This window comes from Danio aesculapii, chromosome 20 (assembly GCF_903798145.1).
Source record: "Danio aesculapii chromosome 20, fDanAes4.1, whole genome shotgun sequence".
In the NCBI taxonomy this organism is placed as follows: Eukaryota; Metazoa; Chordata; class Actinopteri; order Cypriniformes; family Danionidae; genus Danio; species Danio aesculapii.
Window position 1 is genome coordinate 2,928,981 of NC_079454.1, and position 21,517 is coordinate 2,950,497.

Here is a 21,517-nt window from a genome sequence, read left to right on the forward strand (position 1 = left end):
GCCTGAATGGGCTCTAGGTGGGCAGATCAAAACTGCTGACTGCACACACACACACACACACTGAATATGAAGCAGAGATTGGAAATGACTACAGCAATAAACATCACACATTTTCTCTGCTTCGTTTTTGTCGCTCTGAAAGAAAACAGCCCTGCCCGATCCTGACCATCATCACTCAGAGGCGAACAAACACACCTACTAACCATAATATCATCCTAAGCCGTTGATAAAACACCACTGAAAATAGTTTTTAAAGGGGACCTATTATGAACTTCGATGTAAAATAAGTCTGTTGTGTCTCTAGAGCGTGTGTGGGAAGTTTCAGCTTAAAATACCACACACATATTGTTTTCTTACTCTCTCAAACTGCCCCTTTTAGGCTTTGATCCTAATTGTGGTGTTTTGGTGACTGTCGCTTTAAATTCAGATGAGATCAGCGTCACACTTTGTATGTAGTGTTGGGGAGTAACTAGTAACATGTAACGGCCTTACGTAATTTAATTACAAAATAAATGTAACAGTAATTTGTTACTATTCAACAGGTAATTAAATTACAGTTACTTATGAAAATGTTAAAGATTACAAAAGGGGTTACATCTAAAAATGTTTAATAATGTTAATCTGTTGCTTTGCCTGTTTTTGATATGCACAATGCCTTCAGCTAAGGCCATTTATTAAAGCTGTGCTTTTCTGATGCTTTAGATTTGCAGCGCACCACATCTAATCCTCTTTGCCCCTATTTGTTTTATAAAAGCACATGGTTTCTGTCATCGTGAGTGTAAAGAAATTAAACAGACTCTTTCATTTCCAATGATATATATTGACTAGGGCCAGACGGAATCTGTGGACGTTGTTTGCTATTTCTGCTATTTCTTCTTGCTAATTTTTGTAAAAATCTGTGGATTTCTGCTAAATTTTTTGGCAGTATCATAACTAAAACTTTAATATATAATAAAGAGTAATACCTTTTTAACTTTTATTTAATGTTTACAATGCAAATCCAATTAGATTCACTTTATTTCAGCCCAAAATCTATCCAAAAGGAAATCAAGTAGGGGGGGGGGGGGGGGGGGGGGTGTTGCTGTGACGGTCATGGAAAAACGCTAAGGAGGGAGGGCGATTTGTGATGGTCACGGAAATCACACTATGTTGGGGGTGGGGATTGTGACGGTCGCAGAAATAACGCTAAGGGTGGAGGATTTGTGACGGTCGCGGAAATCACACGGGGGGGTTGGGGTGGACTGTGACGGTCGTGGAAATAACCCTAAAGGAGGGGGACGGCGTTTTGTGACGGTCGAGGAAATCACACCAAGTAGGCGGGGATTGTGACAGTCGCGGAAATAACGCTAAGGGGGGGAGGGGGATTTGTGATGGTCGCAAAAATCACACTAAGTAGGGGGGGGGATTGTGACAGTCGCGGAATTAACGCTAAGGGGGGGAGGGGGATTTGTGACGGTTGCGGAAATCACACTAAGTAGGGGGGGGGGAGGCTGGGATTGTGACGGTCGCGTAAATAACGCTAAGGGGGGGGAGGGCGGTTTGTGACGGTCGCGGAAATCACACTAAGTAGGGGGGGGGGGATTGTGATGGTCGCGGAAATAACGCTAAGGGGGGGGAGGGCGATTTGTGACGGTTGCGGAAATCACACTAAGTTGAGGGGGGGGTTGTGACGGTCGTGGAAATAATGCTAAGTGGGGGGGCAGAAATCACTCTAATCACTATTATGTCGCCCTAGGCGGTCGACTAGGTCGCCTCTATGGACCCGGATCAATAAGTGACGGCACAGACCTTCACCAAGCTGTGAGGCCGGTGTCTAGCCGATGAAAATAAAGCCATTTGACGGCAAGAATGACGATTTCTTCTTCTACCTGTTTTTCGGTGGTCGACAACAAACTTTCTGGTGCGTTACTGCCACCTCTCGCTTTGGTCAGTAACGTCGTCAACCAATTAGGCTAACACGAGAAGTTAGCTTGATGGAAAGATGACTGAGGGAGAGGAGGTCGATATATAAAGTTTACTGTAGTAAAGGATGAAGTGTACTATGGTAATTACTATTAGTTCATGATAGTTACTAATGACACTACATTATAATCCCTTATAAATGACTGAAATAATAAACTGTTTACTAGCATCTAATAATGCAGAGCTAATGCTCAACAAATAATGAATGAGTTATTTGCTAATGCTTAATAAATGGCTCATGGTGTGTAGTTCTTATAAAGTGTTACCGAAATATTTGTCAAACACATTTGCCAAAGATTATCTGAATAAACAGATGTATAGACAAAAGTTTGACTCTACATTGTGATGGTTATAAAGCCCACTCTGCAAACGGTCACTGTGATCACTGCAGCAAGCTTTCTTTTCCTTTTTGGTGTGATCTGAGGTTTTGCTGGTGTCACATGAGGGTTTATCTCCGTCTGAGATGATCACGGTGTCTCTTGGCCAGCGGTTCGTGCTAACATCAGCATAAAAATCTGCTCGCTCAGAAATCAATAACCACTGCAGCTTTAATAGACAAGACACTTATGCAGAGAGAAACCATGTCCAGAGATTCCACACAGTCAGCCGCCCGTGCTGCTGATGCGCACACATACACACACACACACACACACACACACACACACACACACACACACACACACACACACACACACACACACACACACACACACACACACACGGTTTGATCAGGCATTGTCTCAGGAGGAATGTGAGGAGCTCCAGAAGGACACTCAACAGCATAGTGTGTGTCAGAATGTCAGCACACGCACACACACACACACACACACACACACTCACTCATTGGCCGCTGGTTTTCAACTGCTGCACAAAACACCTCAGGAAACAGCAGTGCCTGGATCTGCTACAGTTTACCTGGTGCAATGCTTGAAGACAGAGGCCTGTTTCAGACAGTTTGTAGCAGGTAAACCAGTAGTTAAAGTTCTATATACTGTATTACACTGTATATATCTGGAGAGATATTTAGACAGACAGAACATCTAAAACATATAACTGCAAATAGAGCATTGCAAGGAATTGGTTGTTTTTTAGGCCAAAACCGATGGATTGTTTCATTTTACGACATTATGAACCTGCTGAAGAACTTATTAAAACTTTTTTGTAGAAGATACCCACTACTAGTCAAGAAGTAATCTCATCTAATCACCAGTCAACAGGTAAACTCATTTACTCACTACTAGTCAACAGGTAGACTCATTTACTCACTACTAGTCGACAGGTAGACTCATTTACTCACTACTAGTCAACAGGTAGACTCATCTAATCACCAGTCAACAGGTAAACTCATTTACTCACTACTAGTCGACAGGTAGACTCATTTACTCACTACTAGTCAACAGGTAAACTCATTTACTCACTACTAGTCAACAGGTAGACTCATTTACTCACTACTAGTCAACAAGTAGACTCATTTACTCACTCCTAGTCGACAGGTAGACTCATTTACTCACTACTAGTCAACAAGTAGACTCATTTACTCACTACTAGTCAACAGGTAGACTCATTTACTCACTACTAGTCAACAAGTAGACTCATTTACTCACTACTAGTCAACAAGTAGACTCATTTACTCACTACTAGTCAACAAGTAGACTCATTTACTCACTACTAGTCTACAAGTAGACTCATTTACTCACTACTAGTCGACAGGTAGACTCATTTACTCACTACTAGTCAACAGGTAGACTCATTTACTCACTACTAGTCAACAGGTAGACTCATTTACTCACTACTAGTCAACAGGTAGACTCATTTACTCACTACTAGTCAACAAGTACTCACTACTAGTCAACAGGTAGACTAATTTACTCACTACTAGTCAAGAAGTAAACTCATCGAATCACCAGTCTACAGGTAAAGTCATTTACTCACTACTAGTCAACAGGTAGACTTATTTACTCACTACAAGTCTACAGGTAGACTCATTTACTCACTACTAGTCAACAAGTAGACTCATTTACTCACTACTAGTCAACAGGTAGACTCATCTAATCACCAGTCAACAGGTAAACTCATTTACTCACTACTAGTCAACAGGTAGACTCATTTACTCACTACTAGTCAACAAGTAGACTCATTTACTCACTACTAGTCGACAGGTAGACTTATTTACTCACTACTAGTCAACAGGTAGACTCATTTACTCACTACTAGTCAACAAGTACTCACTACTAGTCAACAGGTAGACTAATTTACTCACTACTAGTCAAGAGGTAGACTCATTTACTCACTACTAGTCAACAAGTACTCACTACTAGTCAACAGGTAGACTCATTTACTTACTACTAGTCAACAGGTAGACTAATTTACTCACTACTAGTCAACAAGTACTCACTACTAGTCAACAGGTAGACTAATTTACTCACTACTAGTCAACAAGTACTCACTACTAGTCAACAGGTAGACTCATTTACTCACTACTAGTCAACAGGTAGACTCATTTACTCACTACTAGTCAAGAGGTAAATTAGTCAAGAATAATCACAAGTCATCTTGGTAATTTTTATGATAATTCAAAAATTTTAAATAAACCAAATCCTGTTGGCTTTTTATTTAGCACTGAAGCAGTTTCAAAAATATACTCAGGCCAGTGTTGGTCAAGCTGTTCTCGTGAGCTTGAATTTCTTTAAATGTGATTATTGATGCCGTAAAAGGAACCTTATCAAATTGTCACATTGACCTTTACCAGAAGTTTATTGGTGGCTGAAAAACACTATTATTCATTCTACTCAACCAAACTGTTTGTATGTAGCTTTGATTTTTTTTCTGGCTTACCTCACAGGATGTCCCATCATATCCAGGGGGACATTGGCACACCTCCACAGCCCGGGCCTGAATGCCACTGCGAGAGTCTTGATCAGCTACACTCATCCTAACAGAACGCAGCCTGAGAGAGAGAGGGCACATGGTCCAATCAGAGCACAGTTCAATTCAATTCATCTTTGTTTCTATAGCCCTTTTACAATGTAGATTGTGTCAAAGCAGCTTAACATAGAAAATCATAGCAAATTGAAACTGTGTCAGTCCAGTTTTCAGAGTTGAAGTTCAGTTTACCTCAGTTCAGTGTGGTTTAATATTCACTGCAGAAAGTCCAAACACTAAAGAGCAAATCCATCGATGCGCAGCTCCACAAGGCCCAAGGCCCAGTGGTGACAGTGGAGGAACAAACTCCACCAATTGACGAAAGCGAAGGAAAAGCGACGCCGCCACTGACGTGCACCTCTCAAAAAATGTAACTACATTTTGCGACGTCGCATAGCGCAAGCTCTATGATTGGTCAGTTTGGTATCGTGACGAGTGTTTACAAGTGTCGAGACCTATGAATGAGCTCCAGATGGAGACTTTTGTTTTGTGTTCACTTTATGATGATGTCTGACGGTTTCCACCTCTGAATGAGCGAGTTTGAGCTCAAACCCAACCGTCACAGTAATGTAAAAACAGTAGTTGTACCGGCTATTAATTATGTTATCAATTAAATTACCCAATAAATTGTATTTGTTAACGTCTACCCCCACCCCAACCCTAAACCCAACAATTACAGTGATGTAAAAATATTAATTATTGTTATTCAGTGTCATAAAAAAATGCAGGCCACGTATCTGATCTAGACTTTACCATCTGTTCGCTTGCCACTGAACCGTGTCATAGCTCATTACCATAAAGTTGACTTGATTTCAACTCTCCTCGACGCCCACACCGGCGAAGACGCGCTGCGCTGCTCCTCGCCGCTTATCGCTGCCGGCTCTCATTGAAAATGAATGGCTTCCGGTTACTTTGATGCTATCGCCGCTTTCGGTGTGAACGTACAGTAGTAGGGGCTGCCCCAGCGTAATGAACCACCAACTATACCAGCATGTGGCCATGCAGTGAATGCCCAGTAATAAAACACTTACATACTGTGCCAATTTGTTTTTTTTTGAGTATGTGTGTGTGTGTGTGTGTGTGTGTGTGTCATGTTTTCAGTGTCTGTGCCTGTCTTGTTCTCAGTACTCTAAATGTGTGTCTGTGTGTGTGCGTCTGTGTATACTGTGATTGTGTCTTGCCTAGAGTATGTGAGAGAGAGAGAGTGTGTGTGTGTGTGTGTGTGTGTGTGTGTGTGTGTGTGTGTGTGTGTCATGTTTTCAGTGTCTGTGCCTGTCTTGTTCTCAGTACTCTAAATGTGTGTCTGTGTGTGTGCGTCTGTGTATACTGTGATTGTGTCTTGCTTTGAGTATGTGTGTGTACTGTGACTGTGTCTTACTCTCGCTCTATTTCTGAATGTGTGTGTGTGCGTGTGTGTGAAAGAGAGTGTATATGTGCTATGAGTGTGCGTTTGTGTCTGTCTGTATATGGTTCCTATGGTATATACTGTGATTGTGTCTTGCTCTGAGTGTCTGTGTGTGTGTATGTGTGTGTGTGTGAGTGTGAGTGTGTACTGTGATTATGCCTTGCTTTATTTCTGAATGCATGCATGTGTGAGTGTGTGTGTGTGTGTGTGTGTGTATGTGTGTGTCTGTGTCATGTTGAGTGTGTGTGTGTGTATGTGTGTTTGTGTCATGTTTTGAGTGTGTGTGTGTGTATGTGTGTGTTTGTGTCATGTTTTGAGTGTGTTTGTGTGTGTGTGCGTGTCTGTGTCGTGTTTGTGTGTGCGTGTGTGTCATGTTTTGAGTGTGTGTGTTAATGTCATGTTTTGAGTGTGTGTGTGTGTTTGTGTCATGTTTTGAGTGTGTGTGTGTGTTTGTGTCGTGTTTGTGTGTGTGTGTGTGTCTGTGCGTGTCATGTTTTGAGTGTTTGTCTGAGTGTGTGTGTCTTGTCCTTAGTATTTTTGAGTGTGTGTGTGTTCTATGTGTGATGTTTTGAGTGTGTGTCATGTTTTGAGTGTGTGTGTACGTACTGTGATTGTGTCTTGCTCTGAGTGTGTCTGTATGTGTGTGTGTGTGTGTCTATACTGTGTCTTGCTCTCTCTCTCGCTCTATCTTTGAGTGTGCGAGAGTGTGTGCATGTGTGTGTACTGTGAGTGTGTCTTGCTCTCGCTCTATCTCTCCGAGTGTGTGTGTGTGTGTGTGTGTGTGTGTGTGTGTGTGTGCAGTGTGAAGTCAGACCTGTAGATGGCGTGTGTGTGCTCCTGTAGACTGTGCTCTGCCCTCAGCATCAGCCGCTGGATGTGCTGCAGTACAGAGTGGAAGTCTCTCCTGCTGACGCTCTGCCCTGAGGCCTGATGCTGGAAGAGCTCCGGCAGCAGATCTACTCCGCGCTCAGATGAGGAGAGCGGCTTCAGCAACGCCTCAGACCACCTGTGAACCAGCCGCAGACCTCCACCCTGCACACACACACACACACACACACACAAACCAGCTGACAGTGAGGGCAATGTGGTAAACTATGAACATAGCAGAGTTAATGACAGTACAGCGCTGTCAGTACACGCAGGTCATCTGTAGTCCACTGTTAGCTGACAGAATACACACACCGTAGCGAGAGCTTCACACACAACAACAATACAACTGTAACACACACACAGCATTACAGCGGACAATTGAAACAGGAAGTATGTTAACTTCTCATATATATATATATATATAGGTGATGTGGCAGCACAGTGGTTAGCAATGTCGCCTCACAGCAAGAAGGTCACTGGTTTGAGTCCCAGCTGGGTCAGTTGGCATTTCTGTGTGGAGTTTGCATGTTCTCCCCGTGTTGGCGTGGGTTTTCCCACACATGCGCTATAGGGGAACTGAAGAAACTAAATTTTCTGAAGTGTGAATGAGTGTGTATGGGTGTTTCCCAGTACTGGGTTGCAGCTGGAAGGGCATCCGCTGTGTAAAACATATGCTGGATTAGTTGGCGATTCATTCCACTGTGGCGACTCCTGATTAATAAAGGAAAATGAGTGAATGAGTAAGTGTGTGTTTGTGTGCATGCATGAATGTGTGTGTGTGTGTGTGTGTGTGTGTGTGTGGAGCTGTGTCTGTGCATGTGTGTATGCATGCATGGGCGTGTGTCTGTGTGTGTGTGTGTGCATGTGTGTCTATGTTTGTGTGTGTCTGTGTGCAGCTGTGTGTTTATGTGTGTGCATGGATGAGTGTGTGTGTGCATGCATAAGCATGTGTGTGTGTCTGTGTGTGTGTCTGCGCGTGCATGTATGTGCTCTGTGTGGCTGTGTGTGTGCGCGTGCAGACAGTGTATATGTGTGTGTATGTATGTGCGTGCGTGCATGGCTGTGCCTGTGTGTGTGTGCATGGATGAGTGTGTGCAGCCGTGTGTGTGTGTGTGCATGTGCGTGTGCAGCTGTGTGTGTGTGTGTGTGTATGTGCGTGCATAGGTGCGTGTGTGTCTGTGTGCATGCATGGGCGTGTGTGTCTTTGTGCGTGTCTGTGCATGCATGTGTGTGGGTGTGTGTGCAGACAGTGTGTATGTGTGTGCTTGCATGGCTATGTGTATGTATGTGTGTGTGCGTGGATGAGTTTGTGCATATGTGTGTGTTTGTGTGTGTGTAGAGAGTGTGTATGTGTTTGTATGTATGCGAGTGCGTGCATGGCTGTGTGTGTGGGTGCTCATGGGTGAGTGTGTGCAGCTGTGTGTGTGTGTCCGTATGCGCAGATGTGTGTGTGTGCGTGTGTGTGTATGTGTAGACAGATGCATGTGTGTGCGTGCATGAATGTGTATGTGCATGCAAGTGTGTGTGCATGGATAAGTGTGTGTGTGTGGATGCATGTGTGTGGGTGTGTGTGTCTGCGCATGCAGACAGTGTGTATGCGCGTCCATGGCTGTGTATGTGTGTATATGTACATGGATGAGTGTGTGCTTGTGTGCGGCTGTGTGCGTGTGTGTTTGTGTGTGCGTGCATGGCTGTGTATATGTATGTGTGCGCATGCAGACAGTGTGTGTGTGTGTGTGTGTACAATATTTGTGTGCGTGCCAGGCTGTGTATGTGTGCATGCGTGGATGTGTTTATGTGTGTGCGTGCGTGCAGACAGCATGTATGTGTGTGTATATGAATGTACATGCAGGGCTGTGTATGTATGTGTGTGGATGAGTGTGTGCATGTATGCGTTGTGTCTGTGTGTGACTATGTGTGGCTGTGTGTGTGCGCATGCAGACAGTGTGTATGTGTGTATGTATGCATGTTCAAGGATGAGTGTTTGCTCGTGTGCGGCTGTGTGTGTGTGTATGATTGTATGTGTGTGTGTGTGCGTGTGTGTGTGTGTATGTATGTATGTGCGTGCATGGTTGTGTTTGTGTGTGTGCATGGATGAGGGTGTGCGGCTGAATGTGTGTGCATGCGTGAATGTGTGTGTGTGTGTGTGTGTGTGCATGTGTGTGTGTGTGGCATATGGTGATTTATGAAGGAAATTGTGATTTGCGTGAAAGAGATGGGGGAGACTGTTTTGATGGGAGGAATATTTTCAGGAAATGATGTTTAATAAATTGAGAAGAATTGTGTGTGTGTGTGTGTGCGCATTGATGCAATAACAGGTAACCCATATATCTCCGCTCTGACATTGTGAGCAGACTCATCCTAGTGCATTATGGGAAGAGATTCATTCAGCTCGTTTATTTACCATCCCACCACACACACACACACACACACACACACACACTGCTGGAAAAATAAGGCTTTATTGACATGCACACACACACACACACTCGCGCACACAGCGCTAGAAGATTGAGGATTTATGGGAGCTGGACTCTCTATTTGCACTAAGTTAATGAGGTATGCACATGCAAAACAGGGCTTAACGAACAATAATTACCTGTCATACACACATGAGCACACACACACACACACACGCGCGCACATACACACACACCATACTAGTATTTCAAATGTACAAAGGACAGAAGATTAACACAGCTTGAGCACAGGGGCACAACATGTGTCACACACACTCTCTCTCTCTCTCTCTCTCTCTCTCTCTCTCTCTCACACACACACACACACAAACACACAAACACACACACACACACACACACACACACACTACTGTTAACTGGAAGCAATAAAATAATAAGACAATATTTCCTAAAGGAAAAGGACTGATCTTTCAAAACTCAGGAGACCTAACGCAGTTCCTTAGATGTTTGCTTAAAACTGCTTAAGAAAAAGAAAAAATAAAGGCGGCACGGTGGCTCAGTGGTTAGCGCTGTCGCCTCACAGTAAGAAGGTCGCTGGTTTGAGCCTCGGCTGGGTCAGTTGGCATTTCTGTGTGGAGTTTGCATGTCTCCGGGTGCTCCGGTTTCCCCCACAGTCCAAACACATGCGCTATAGGTGAACTGAATAAACTAAACTGGCCATAGTGAATGAGTGTGTGTGTGAATGTGAGAGTGTATGGGTGTTTCCCAGTACTGGGTTGCGGCTGGAAGGGCATCTGCTGCGTAAAAATTGCTGGAATAGTTGGCAGTTTATCGTGGTGACCCCTAAGCCGGCGCTACCCACTGCGCCGCCCATAACTATACATATAATAATGAATATATTTGTGTACACAGTCAGAGACATTCTGTATAACTATTTCAACTCTGTCATGAGTCCAGATTACAACCTACAGCTTTGGACATTGGAAGCCGTTAGTGGCTGAAACACATCAGCATTGCAAACTGTGTATTGCCAATGACTGAACAGACACATCTCTATTACTATTGGCCATCTACAATGACACTTCAGGCATGGAGACCTTCATCCAAAGAGCCACAAGACGCCATCCACCAGCCAGCCTTCACTGCTGCTTGCATCCCAGAACTAGAACCATAGACTGTATAATATATGGACGTAGTATCTGTGACGTCACCCATTGGTTTCTGAACACTGCAAATGAAGCTACAAGTAGGCGCGGCCAATTGTCGCCATTTTGTTCGCGCGTCATCGCACCCACGGCGGGATACCAAACAAGGGCAAAGAGGCGGAGAGTGGGCGGAGCTACAGACACCTGCTGGCACTTTGCTTAGACCTGGCAGACAGACTTTACTTTGGGAGAAACACTTGATACTCTATTACCTGCGACTCGTTTGTGTTCTGACCACATGTGCTTGGCTGTACACTATATCAATAAAGTGTTTAGACTTTTAAAAACACTATAGTAATACATTGAGCCACTAAACATTGTTCTTATGATGTTTTTCAACAGGAGGAAAACGCGAAACACTTCAAAACATTTCAATTATAGTCTGTGTAAATGCAAGACAATTGATGAACTCCAGCATAACACTGTATGACGCTTCAGATGACTGTTCTAGAGCCTTCTAGAGCTAATCACTCTGTCAGATTCTGGAGTGCATTACAGGTCTAAAGAACATTATACATGATAAATAATCTTAAATAAAACAAATACATTTATAGAGATGGTATACAAGTATATAATTTCACTCACATGGGAAACGGAGGCCACGTGAATGGTTTGTGAGCACAATGTAGTGCACACAGCCTGCCATATCATCTGATAATTGTAAGAAATAAGTCCAAAAGGCAATTGACTGTGTAAAGAAACATTAACCAACACAAAAATGCGATGTATATGCCGAGTTTATCGGCTAATTAGCCGTAATCAGCTGAGGTGACGAGACAGCAAGCAGCGAGACCTAGCTGTCACTTAAGTGGCCACGCCCTTAATTATGCAGACTTAATATAACTTATTAAAACGAAACGGATGAGTTATAAAAAAATTCACCCCCCTCACAGTTGTCATGAAGGTTAATCATGGCTATATGCACCAAAGCCATCTTTTGTACCAAGCATGTTTTTATCAGCTGTAAAAATGGCCAATTTCCCATTGCAGTCAGAAATGACCTGGACTTCCTGGAGCCTGCCCCCTAATGCGAGTCGATGAATTGCAGTTTTAATTTTATTCCTTATTGGCTTCCAGAGCGGAAGGTTGCCGCTTGACTAGAACCCATGCAAATCAACTGCCCTACCCAGATAGCATACGAATGTGGGCCACTTTAGGCAGTTATGCAACACTGGTGGTATTGCTTCGGCCCAGACAAAATGAATGTGAGCCTGAAGTGGACCACCTGTGGAATGGCAAAAGTAGGCCAAAGATTCAAATTCATTTATGGGCCATTTAAGGCAAATATTTGGCACTTATGGCAAAATGTAATCTGAATGTGAGCCTAATGTGACCCATTTGGAAAATGATACATTTGGCCCAAATGATGGAGGACAAATTTGGGCCACAGTTGGTAAAAATGTGGCCTAGTCATTTAATGGTAATCTTTGTCTAAACCTAAAGTGGCTCACACGTGTAGGTGGCCTAGTTATCTTAAGACATATGTGGGCCACTTTTGGCAAATATTTGGCAAAGTAAACTCTGGCTATTACAGCTGTGAGCCTAATGTGGCCCAGAGAAAATATGGCAAAAAAAAGGCTATAATGTTACGTTAAGCCATATTACGCTGTCAGAGACTTGCTCAGATGCATGTTTACCGCTATGATCGTGCACAATAGAAAGCTGCTCAAAACCCTGCTCATGTCGGGCATTTTCGTGGTTACTGGCTCATCTTGGTCATTAGACGTCTCCTCCATCTTCAACGCGTTTACCGTGGATAATGTTTACACACGCTATGAAATTTGTCACAGCTCCGCTACTGTGCACTTCACAGTTTCTGCGCGCTTCATTCACAAAATATGTCCGCGTCTACACTTTGCAGAGGGCAACAGCCAATCACATTACTTTTCCAGGGTTCCGTAAACGTGATTGGCTAGCATCTGCTCAAGGGTATAAGCATGAAGCGATCTAACTTGGATCTGTTTGACGATTTAAAGTTCACGTGAATCTTTGACGCTGACATAAGACAAATAACATTTCAAGAGTTCCCACTTAGATATGCTTGGCGTATAAAGCAGGTTTGACATGCTGTCCCGGGAGAGAACCCTGAGCTCGGAGATATTTGAGCCCAGGGCTCCCGCCCGGTCGATAAGCATATCAGGAGATCCGAGATCAGGTAGGTCTCGAGAGCTCCCCCTTTAGAAAAGGGAGGAAAAGGAGGAGATGGGGTGGAAGGGGGGATTCTTCCAAACGAAGATAGAGCAGTAGGGAGAAACTGATCCATTTATAGTAAACTAGGATCACTCTGATTGGATTATTACTAATTACAGACGAGTGGCCAGACGTGCTCAGACGTTGATCTTATCAAGTGCTCCTCTCCAAATTAGTTTATGAAACTTTACTTAAAAATATTACTGTAAATAATCTGAGGGCAGTTTCATTCAGTGAGCTGTGTGTAAAGCTGCCATGTATTTCAGGTCAAACCATGTGATCTGCGCAGCACAACTAGTCGACGTTAATCAAAAAGCGTCACTGCAGAGCATTAAAGTCGGTGCAACCTCTAGTAAATAATAACGTAATTAAAGGGATAGTTTAGCCCAAATTGAAATGTATTTACTATTTATTCCACCCCAATATGCTTGAGTTTCTTTCTTACTGTCACCAGCTCGGTCCCAGTCATTCCCCTCACTGGCCAGCAGAGTTCTCTCTCACCGGACTTTTAGCACTACATCCCCCAGAAGCCCCGTACCTGTCACTGATTGCGCTGCACCTGATTCGCATCACACACACACACACATATAAGCAGCACACACACTCACTTCATTGCGAAGTCTTGTTTGCCCAGTCAACATTACAGAGCGTTTCTACACATCCACTGTTTGATCTCCTGTTACTGACCCGGACTGCTCTCGATCTTGTTTTCCTTGCTGCCTGCCCAGACCCTCTGCTTTCCTCTCCGTTTCTGAGTTACGCCGCCAGCCCTGATCTATGCCTACGACCAACGAGTGTTTTCTACTTACCTATCGACTCCTTATGCCTGAACTTCATGTGAGTGTTTCTTTACTTTTCTGATTCAACTGTGTTTAATAAACATACTGCAGATGGATCCCTCTGTGTCAGCCTCCTCGTTACACTTACGTTGAACACAAAATAAGTTGATCTGAAGAAATCTGAAAAACTGTAACCGTTGACATCAGTAATAGCAAAAATAAACACCATAAAAATACATATTTCCAACTTTCTCCAAAGTATCTTCTTTGTTCAACAGAATAAAGAAACTCAAACAGGTTTGGCACAAGTGAATGGAGAGTAAATGATTAGAGAATTTTCATTTTTGCTTGAACAATCCCACTAACCTCATCACGAACATTATACACATAGGCGTTTCTGCAACTATGAGATGTTTTATAAACAAATTTCGGGAGGAGCACGCGCAGAAGTTTCAGTATCAAATACGTCATTGACAATTATTCTATTATCCAATCAGTTCTCGACCAAACCCCTATATATACCAAAGCTGTCTCACCTGCAGCATCTTACGACTTTAGCATCCCTCCACCACCCCGTCACCTCACCTCTTAAGCATTACAATCCCGGGGGGAGCGTTCTGGGGCCGGGTTAGATACTTCGCTCGAATCCCTATTCCTCTTTGTTTCCTGATAAGAGGAATAACTCGAGTTTGGGTGTCTTCCCCGAGCTCAGAGCCCTCTCCCCGGACAGCACGCCAAATACGCTTTATTCTGAAACTATTGCAAGTGTGAACTCGTGAAGAAAGCATTCTGCTGTTAAACGTGAATAAACCAAATATTAAGATGCTGCTTTTCAGCCGAGACTAAATAAAGGAGAGTGTGACGTGCCTCTGCTGAGCTCAGATTAAACACATTTTTGCTTATATGTGAGCAGATACTCGCGCATAGTTTTACACACACGCAGACATAAACACTCCTGTGAGCTCATGAAAAGAGTCGCACAAACATAAACACAGCTGTGCTTCAAAAACACACGTCCTCTCCTTCACAAACAAACACACTCTCAGACATAAACAGCTTCACGTCCACACTGTGAGTCTGAGCCACCGCAGACGACACACACACACATCCACATTCTTCAGGTGAGTGTGAACTCTTTTACAGGGTTTCGTCCCTGTCTTCACTTTTCTTACCTTTCGGTGGCCTCGCAGTGTGACGTCACAGTTAATTAGTTAATTTATTGGTGGAGGATGTATTTACAGTTGAAGTATAATTTCTGTTTAACGGAGCAGATTTTTTCAACACATTTCTAAACATAATAGTTTTCAAGAGTTAGCACTTAGCTGATAATCAATAAAGCGAATTTGGCATGCTGTCCCAGGAGAGAGCCCTGAGCTCGTAATATCCTCGAGCCCGGGGCTCCCTCCCGTTAGAAGGGCTAGAGGGGAGTTCGAGCTCAGGTAGGTCTCGAGAACTCCCCTGCTTGTTGCCGTGTGAGAAGTGTGAACTAAGGTTGTCTTAGGTGATAATTTGGTTTAGTCGATTGGCTATGGTTTATGTTTTTGGACGGTGGAAGGAAACCGGGGAACCCGTGTAATGGGCTGTGTGTAAACTACACACAGAAACACCAACCAGCCCGATAGGAGGTTAGACCAGCGGTGTTCTTGCTGTGAGGCAACAGTGCTAGCTACTGGGCCACCGTTTCGCCCTATCGGAAAAGGGGGAGGAAGTAGGGGTGGAAGGGGGAAGCTTCAAGACGAAGAAAACTGGAGTGAAAAACTCTGGTTATTTATAATGCTTCCGTAATCATCTAATGGGTCAGATTACGGAGCTAATGAGGAGCCAGCCAAGTTGATGATAAGCACATGATTCTCTCGAAATTAGTCTATAAATAAACCACACTTAATAAATCATCTCTAATAACTGATTTCTTTTCTCTTTGTCATGATGACAGTAAATAAGGTTTGACTAGATATTTTTTAAGACACTTCTATACAGCTTAAAGTGACATTTAAAGGCTTAACTAGGTTAATTAGGTTAACTAGGCAGGTTAGGGTAATTAGGCAAGTTATTGTATAATGATGGTTTGTTCTGTAGACGAACGAAAAAAAATATAGCTTAAAGGGGCTCATAATTTTGACCTTAAAATGGTTCATAAAAAATTAAAAACTGCTTTTATTCTAGCCGAAATAAAACAAATAAGACTTTCTCCAGAAGAAAAAATATTATCAGACATACTGTGAAAATTTCCTTGCTCTGTTAAACATCATTTGGGAAATATTTAAAAAAGAAAAAAAATCAAAGGGGGGCTAATAATTCTGACATCAACTGTATGTGATTTTTTTTTTGTGTAGAGCGGCACTTCCTCTGAGGATTACTTTGCTCCAACTCTTTTGCTTCGCTATCTTATGTTTTTGGTGTTATAGATTATTTTGGTGAGAGAATTTCAGTTGATTACTTATTTATTTATTTATTTATTTCAAAATTATGATATTTTGTTATTCTCTTCAATAAATGTTTATTTCATTATATATCTTTGTGTATTTGATATTTTTTATGGTACGGTTGGGAACGAGCTGGCCTTAACATAAATCGGGGGCTCGTCCGGGATTCCTTTATGCGGGTGAGTAGTTTTGTTTGATAGTCACCTTTATAAATGAGATACGGTCGTTTTAGAAAGAGTGTATCCAGCTGGGTTGTGAATACAATCCTTCCATCGATGCGCTGTTTGTGGTTTTGTTTATTATTTTGCCTTTATTTTTGGAGGTTAATGCAGCTGGACATATGCCAGGGCACTAATTCCCAATTTAGCCTGGGTTAATAAAATCTCATTATAACTAAATAAAATATCAAATACTACTTACTCCATCTGCCGTTTATAACAAATTTGATATTTAGTCGCACCATGTTGGTGTTTTGTACCGTCTAGTTTTTATAAGGTGGGTCGTTAGCCCAACACTCAACCCCCAACCTAGAGGACCGGGACGTACACTCAAACACTACGGACAACTTATCTTATCCAAGTCACCTATAGCACATTTGTTTGGGCTGTGAGGGAAACCTGAGCACCCGGAGGAAACCCACACCAGCACAGGGAGAACATGCAAACTCCAGACAGAAATGTCAACTGGCCCAGCCGGGATTCGAACCGGCAACCTTCTTGCTGTGAGGTGACAGTGCTAACCACTGCGTTACCATGTCGCCCCAAAATATCAAATATACTTACTAAATTATCACAAATGAACGCTTGCTTCTAGTAAAGTGCTACCGGATCTTTTCATTTGTGTTGACCTGATCACTGTGAAAGTGTGTGTGTGTTTGTGTGTACAGACGTACCTCTATGATGACATCAGGAACTCTGAGAGTGTGAACGGCCTCCAGGCTTTCTGTGTCGTGAGAAATCGAATACACCAGCCTGCCTCCATACGCCAAGAGCTGCAGACACACACACACACACACACACACACACACACATACATGAGAGAGGTCAGCAATCATGTCTATATTCAAGAAGAGGTCAAAATCAAGTTCACTGCACAGACACACACACAAATGAACAGATACACACACACAAATGCACATGGACGCACACACAAATACATGCATATACACACAGACAAACTCAGATATATACACACACAAACACACATATATATACACACAGAGATACACTGACACCCCAACAGATACACATTCACAAACGAATGCAGAAGCAAACACACACACACACGCATATACACACAGACACAATACCACAATGCGCCTCTGCATACACACAAACACACACATATACACACAAAGGTACACTGACACACACACAAAAACACACATAGCCAGACACACCCACACAATCACAGAAAATCCACAGATACACACAGACAAATGCACGCAAGTTCACCCCCCCCCACACACGCATTGACACACAGACACACTCAGATAAACACACACACATACACACAAAGATACACTGACATACACACACACACACTCGCATGCATATATACACACAGACACACTCAGATACACACACACACGCACACACATATGCTCACTGAAAACACACAACTACACATTAGACAAATGCACGCAAGTTCACACACACACATGCACACGCGCACGCACGCACACACACACACGCGCACGCACACACACACACAGAGATACACTCACAGAAAAAACACTAGGATACACACACAAACACATGCATATACACACAAACACACTCAGATACACAAACACACACAGACACACGCACACACACTGACACACACACATACACAGACAGATACACACACAGGCCCAGAAACACTCAAAAATATGCCTGTTTTCAAGAAGAGGTCAAGAAAAAGTTCACTGCACAGTGATTATTGATGAAGCCACACACACACACACACACGCACACGCACACACACACACACACACACTGCTGTTATTGAGTAACGCTGCGCTGCAGGGCGAATGAGTGTGGTTCAATCAGAGCAGTTCGTGGAGGGAAAACTGCCTTCACCAGAGAGTGTGTGTGAGTGTGTGTGTGTTTTCTGCATCCAGCCCCCACACACACGTACACTCCTACACACTGAGCGTCAGATGAATGCGCGCGGGTTTCACTGCGTTGGCCTGTGTGTACGTGGAGGTCAGATCATGTTCATTCACATCACTGCAGCGCGATACACACACACTTTCATACGCTCGGACTGCTCGTGTGTAAAGGCGAGAGCGCAGACCAACACGTGGAAATAAGATCGATCTCTCAGCTCCGGCTGTCCGGCAAGCCAGGAGTGACATTTGGGCAGATCGCCCAAGAAGCGCCGTATTTCATGCCAAAATCAATGTGGAAATAAGAGATGATGTTCGCTTTACACACAGAGAATAAAGAGCATCACGGCTCTCTGGGATTTCCTTCTGGATTATGAATTATTATAATGTAAGAAACACAATGGAGGCTGCTTTATGAGGACAAGCCTGAGATGTGTGTGCGTGTGTGTGTGTAATGCACAGCGCTGCCCAATCACACTTAATGCACTGTTTCCACAAATTTTGCCTCTGGAGAGTCCTCATAATCCACCAAACAAATGTGTGTGTGTGTGTGTTTGTGCACACACATACGCATGCAGATGCACACAGACACACATATACATATACACACATATATGCATAGACAGACACACTCAGATACATTCACACACAAACATACACACAGACACACACATATATACAAACAGAGCTACATTGACACACACACCTACACTCACAGAAAAAAACTCTAGATGGATAGAACGATCCGATGAGTCGCCGACGCCCGTAAGATATCTGTCATGCTAAATATTTGGAGCTGTCGGTGATTCAAATCATGCCGGGTGAATGAGTTCTGATTGAAAATAACATCAGCGATCACCTACAGCCAATGAGAGAGCAGCATCCACTAGCATGGCTACCTGCAGCAGTGGTGTAGTCCTAATAAAAAAGGTGGTGTACTATTACACACCCAATCCAAATGTTAAAAGTAGGCAAAAATGACGAAATTTTATGTTTCTTTGATTCATTAGCTTTATATATATATATATATATATATATATATATATATAATGTATACTAAACATCAGTTACATGACATCCATGACACGACTACTTTGAAAATCATGCAGTCCAAACTCGGCCTAAAACGTGATGTTTAATTCATCTTGTCTCGATCTCATGACTCTGGTCTTCTGAATCTATTATTTGTTCTCAGGTAACGTGTTTAGACTGTGGGCAAACATATTCCGCTTTGTTATAAATACGCATACAGTGAAGATGACGGTCATATAAATATGTAGCTACACGACGCCTCAACATTTTTGGTGTCTGTAAAGTTGTTACAGTTTTTTTGCAATCGCTACAACAGTTTTTTCAATACATTTAACAAGTTTCCTTAACTCTTAAAACTGTTAGCACAACATCCCAACCCAGGCTCATTCTGAGAATGTAGTCCCGTGGACGTTTCTAGAGGCCGCAAAATACGTCCCAGGAGGCACGTATTTTTTTTCCGCGTCTCGAACGGCTCTCGCGAGGCTGCTGTCGAACGACCTTTCACCTATCTGCCTGATTGACAATGATTGACCTTGCGACCGGCCAATCGGCTGACCTCCTCCTTCCCTAAACTCAACCAACGACGATTCACAAAAGCCATCCAGAAAAGCCCTCGTCTAATTTTTACCACGTTTTCGGACGTGTGACGAACTTGTTCGCTTTACTTTTTGGATTTTTTTTTCGTCTCTTACCTGATTTCTGGAACCGCTCTTCCCTGGACTCGAACCCGGTCATCGTCGTGGTCAGTCCCTCTCTGCGCCTCGAGTCTGCCGACGTACACGAAGAGCTAACCAGACAAACTGGTTGTGGCGGGAAAGCCCTCCACACAGAGGCGAGCGGCCGGCCGGCAAGCACCAAAAGGAAATGCGTCACACCGCCCCGCAGCGTTCGCTTAAAAAAGTGAAATGCAGCCATACGTACCCCCGGCTACGTATTTCGCCGTCTCCAGAAACGTCCACGGAACTACGTTTTCAGAATGAGCCTGGGTTGCAACATCCATCTTTGTGGGCTATACAATTAACACATTTCTTGATGCTTTGATACAAAATGCATCCAGTTAACCCCGATTTCAAATGCTTGAACTTCTTTTACACACAAGCTCAAGCAATACCAAAACAATGTCATTTTACCGTCAAATTTACAAATGCTTTCACATTGTATGACAGAACAGATAACAGCATGTTCTAAACAGAACTTATATAGGCTAAAGTCAAAGTGAACAGCGGTTCATATTGTGAATTGAAACGCAAATATATTCCCTGTATTTTATTCCATTGCCAATGGGAAACAGCTTATTGCGGTTATGTAAATACATAAATCACAGCATTTACATACACTGTGTCTAATTACTTTCAGAGAGTCATGGAGTTGGAGGCCAGTCAAGTCCAGAATGAAATTATCTATGCCAATGAGGCTGGCTTCAACTTTGCGAAAAGATGTTGCTGAAGGAGAAACATTATATGACAAAGGGCTACAGTCACCGTGCCGGGCCATAGAAGATATCAGGTGTGATGTGGATGAGAACATGAGGGTAAATGCAGGAGACCGGGCGGTATAGAAGATTACTTTGTTGTTGTTTTTTTATTATAATTACGGTGCTTTTTCTGTTTAACTGGTTAGACCGAAACTGCATTTCGTTGCCTTGTACTTGTACATGTGTAATGACAATAAAGTTGAATCTAATCTAAAATAACCTTTTCCAGAATGGCAGATCTAAAAGTTTTCTTTCTAATTTGTTTTTGAATTTCTTTGGATCTCGGCATGGTGGCTGGATTTTGAGGATCTTTTGGTCTACTTCACCATGTCAGGCAGGTCTTATTAAAGTGATTTCTTGTTCTCTTCTTCCCTTAATAATGAAAAACCGTCTTTAAAAACAGCATGATGTGTTTACTTGTGCTATCTTTCACCAATATTCAATTTTTGGTAGATCTGATCATTTTAAAGTGCGACAAACATGCAAAAATAAGAAATGAGTAAAGCGGCGCACACACTTTAACTATTACTCTAGAGCAGTGTTTCCCAACCCTGTTCCTGGAGGCACACCAACAGAACATGTTTTGGATGTCTCCCTTTTCTGACCCATTAACTTTAGGTGTTGGAGTCTCTTCTGATGTTATGATGAGTTGATTCAGGTGTGTTTGATTAGGGAGAGGTTGAAAATGTGGACTGTTGGTGTGCCTTCAGGAACAGGGTTGGGAAACACTGCTCTAGAGCACT

General features: G+C 43.1%; 1 protein-coding gene across 1 annotated transcript in view; it reads right to left on the bottom strand.

The window, feature by feature from the left end:
* lama2 (laminin, alpha 2) overlaps nt 1-21,517 on the bottom strand; it is a 326,666-nt gene that overhangs the window by 182,710 nt on the left and 122,439 nt on the right. Inside the window, 3 exon segments of the mRNA XM_056480993.1 lie at nt 4,798-4,909; nt 7,104-7,321; nt 17,069-17,167. Coding sequence (XP_056336968.1) covers nt 4,798-4,909; nt 7,104-7,321; nt 17,069-17,167 — 429 coding nt within the window.